This window comes from Empidonax traillii, unplaced genomic scaffold (assembly GCF_003031625.1).
Source record: "Empidonax traillii isolate 1590-97213 ecotype Southwest subspecies unplaced genomic scaffold, ASM303162v1 scaffold57:size2250009, whole genome shotgun sequence".
Classification (NCBI taxonomy): domain Eukaryota; kingdom Metazoa; phylum Chordata; class Aves; order Passeriformes; family Tyrannidae; genus Empidonax; species Empidonax traillii.
In genome coordinates this window covers 1,900,131-1,902,739 of record NW_020955250.1, presented here as the reverse complement: position 1 = coordinate 1,902,739, position 2,609 = coordinate 1,900,131, and the positions used below count along the sequence as shown (strand labels likewise).

The following is a 2,609-nucleotide window of genomic DNA, read 5'->3' as shown; positions in this document are numbered from 1 at the left end:
TCTACCATATTTCAAGACATCTTGAATATCGAAATTAGGGGAGAGATGTCCTTGGCCACCTCTTTTAACTTTTTGAATGGTTCTTTATACCTGCCATTTCTGCGTTGTGCTGTGGTTGGATTATGGCATCATGTGCACAGGACATACTGAAAATAGGGTGGTTAGGTTTTTAGATGCTCTGTGATGGTGTTCCTGTGTCCAAATGCGAATAAACCAATGCCAGTTAGGGCAGGGAAGACTGAAGGTGATTGGGCTGAGAACAATACAAGCTTTTCTTTCTTTTTTTTTTTACCTCCCCTTTAATATGCCTACACTGTTATCAAGTTAATTTTTTACTTTCAGAAAGCTCAACCTGTATTAAATTTCTCCCATTAGTGTCTAACTAGGAGCCTGTATTTGTTACTAGATGTTCCCAGGTGCTTTCCTGAGCAGGGATGGATTAAAGCACCTGCTTGACATTTTGCCAAGTGGAAATTGTGAGGGAAATGTTCCTAAACCTGTGAGAGTGGGTGTGTACTTTGGGTTGTTGGAGAGGGATAGACATAAAACAGGTCTCAAATCTTGAATGAAGTGTTAGTGTGGAGAAGCTGAGTGATGGGGACTGAGCTGGCTTTCTGGCCTCAATAATTATGTGTTCCATCTACATCAGCTGCCCAAATGCTTTGTCACCTTTCAACCTAAGCCTGGCTTTTCAAGTGAATTAGATAATCTGTGTAAAACTGCAATATAAGCACTCCTCTGGAATTGAAGTGACCTTCAGTGAGAATCAAAGTGACTGTAGTTCATTTTAAGTTCAGTTATGTTCGTGTTTGGTGGTAGAGGCTGAAGTTGTATGTACACAGAAAGTTCTGTAAGTTTTAATGCACGTTATATTTATGTTTTTATGAATTTGAGGTAACTTCTTCTGTTTCCTTGTAAAGAATATCTGGTAATAATTTAGGGTTAAAGGGGATTTATAACTCTGGATGGGTCTGTGATTAATGGTCTGGGTCTATTAACAGTATGGATATTGCCATGTGAACTTTCCTGGGTTACCCTGTTTATCCTCAGTCTGGTGCAGGCAGTTGGCACGTGTCACAGGGCAGCCCCTGCTGCCTGGTCTCTTCCACACTTGGATTTGCTCATGGTCTTGGTTTTGCTACAGTCCATGGCAAAATAGCTGTTAGAGGCATCAACATCAGAGATGCAGACTGTAAACACCCCAGGTCTTATCTGTGGCTTGCGTCTTTCTGCTGTTGATTTGAAGTTTGGTTTTTTTTATCTGAATGCATTCATTGGAGGGGTTTATAACATAGTGGCTGCAATAGCAAAGGATTGAGTTCAGTGGCTGGGTGATCTTTGGTGAAAAACTGGATTTCTAGGATGAGGATACTGCTGAGATGGGGGCAGAGCAGACTGGAGCATGCAGCATATTTGCCATAGCATGGGCATGTTCTTTGCTTCACTGGCCCTACAACTGAGTGTGGTTTTCTTTGGCAGATAAACTTTTTGATGATGAAGACTCCGTGGATGGGAACAGACCTTCCTCAGCCAGCTCCTCTACATCTTCCAAGGCTCCTGCAAACTCGCGCAGAGTTGGGATGGGGACTACCCGCAGACTCGGGTCTGCACCTCTGGGCTCCAAGTCTTCTAGTAAGCAAGTAACATGTATGAATTGACATTGATGTGAAGTATTTATAGTGTGCATACTGAGCTTATTGCAAGGGCTTCCAGACCGGCTCCCAGAATACAGTAAAAAATGTTTCCCTGTGAAATCATGACATGTATGTTCTCTGTTGTGCCACAGCCGAAGTTGGGTTGGATGAATCCCTATAATGTGTTTTACATTTGTGAAAGGTTGGATGTGTGTGGGGCTGTGAGTAAATCATGTCAGTGTTGCAGTGTTCTTTAAACCTTTATAGCTGAAACTCTAACTGATCTGAGACAGGCTGCTTACAGCTACATGCTAAACTTTAGCCCTTGCAAGCTAAGACTGACACGTAGGCTTTCTTCTAAGAAGACCTTTGGGCATTGCTGGTAATGAAGACGCAGAAAGAAAACTGTGAGCAATAATTCTACATGTGACTATAATTCTACATGTGGCCTAGAGAAATGGAGAAAGGTCCCTATATCAGACAGTCTCTAATCTGATTAGTATTCCGGAGACTATTTATCTTCCTTATCATTCGTCTGTTTGTGCACCTGTCAGATCTCCACCTTCATCCATTATAGATGGGATTAAATCCTTTAAAATAAAATCTCCCATATAATTAAACTAAGTATTCCCTTTCATCTTTCAGACTGTGTCCCCTAACTCTTGAGTGATTACTGTAATGACTTCCCCTAATGTGCCCTCTGTGCCTATGAGTTGAAGGATGCCATGAATGTCTAACCAGTGCCTGGCACTGAATTTCCCTGTCTCTGCTTTCATTACATCTGCAGCACTCTGAGGCTGCATGGATAGTGAACTTTCTCCTGATTAAGTGCCTTGATAGCTGGTGGTTTCTTAATTGATTCTCTTGTTGATAAGAAGATTGAAAAAGCTTTTTCATTTGTGTGTCAGCAGCCAAAGAGGGAGCAGGTGCTGTGGATGAAGAAGACTTCATTAAGGCATTTGAAGATGTCCCAAC

General features: G+C 41.9%; 1 protein-coding gene across 10 annotated transcripts in view; it reads left to right on the top strand.

The window, feature by feature from the left end:
* Positions 1 to 2,609, top strand: part of CLASP1 (cytoplasmic linker associated protein 1) — a 177,675-nt gene that overhangs the window by 81,399 nt on the left and 93,667 nt on the right. For all 10 annotated transcript variants that reach the window (XM_027879746.1, XM_027879748.1, XM_027879747.1 and 7 more), the window contains exon 9: positions 1,480 to 1,632. In XM_027879746.1, the coding sequence (XP_027735547.1) occupies positions 1,480 to 1,632 (153 nt within the window). The remainder of the gene's footprint in view (positions 1 to 1,479; positions 1,633 to 2,609) is intronic.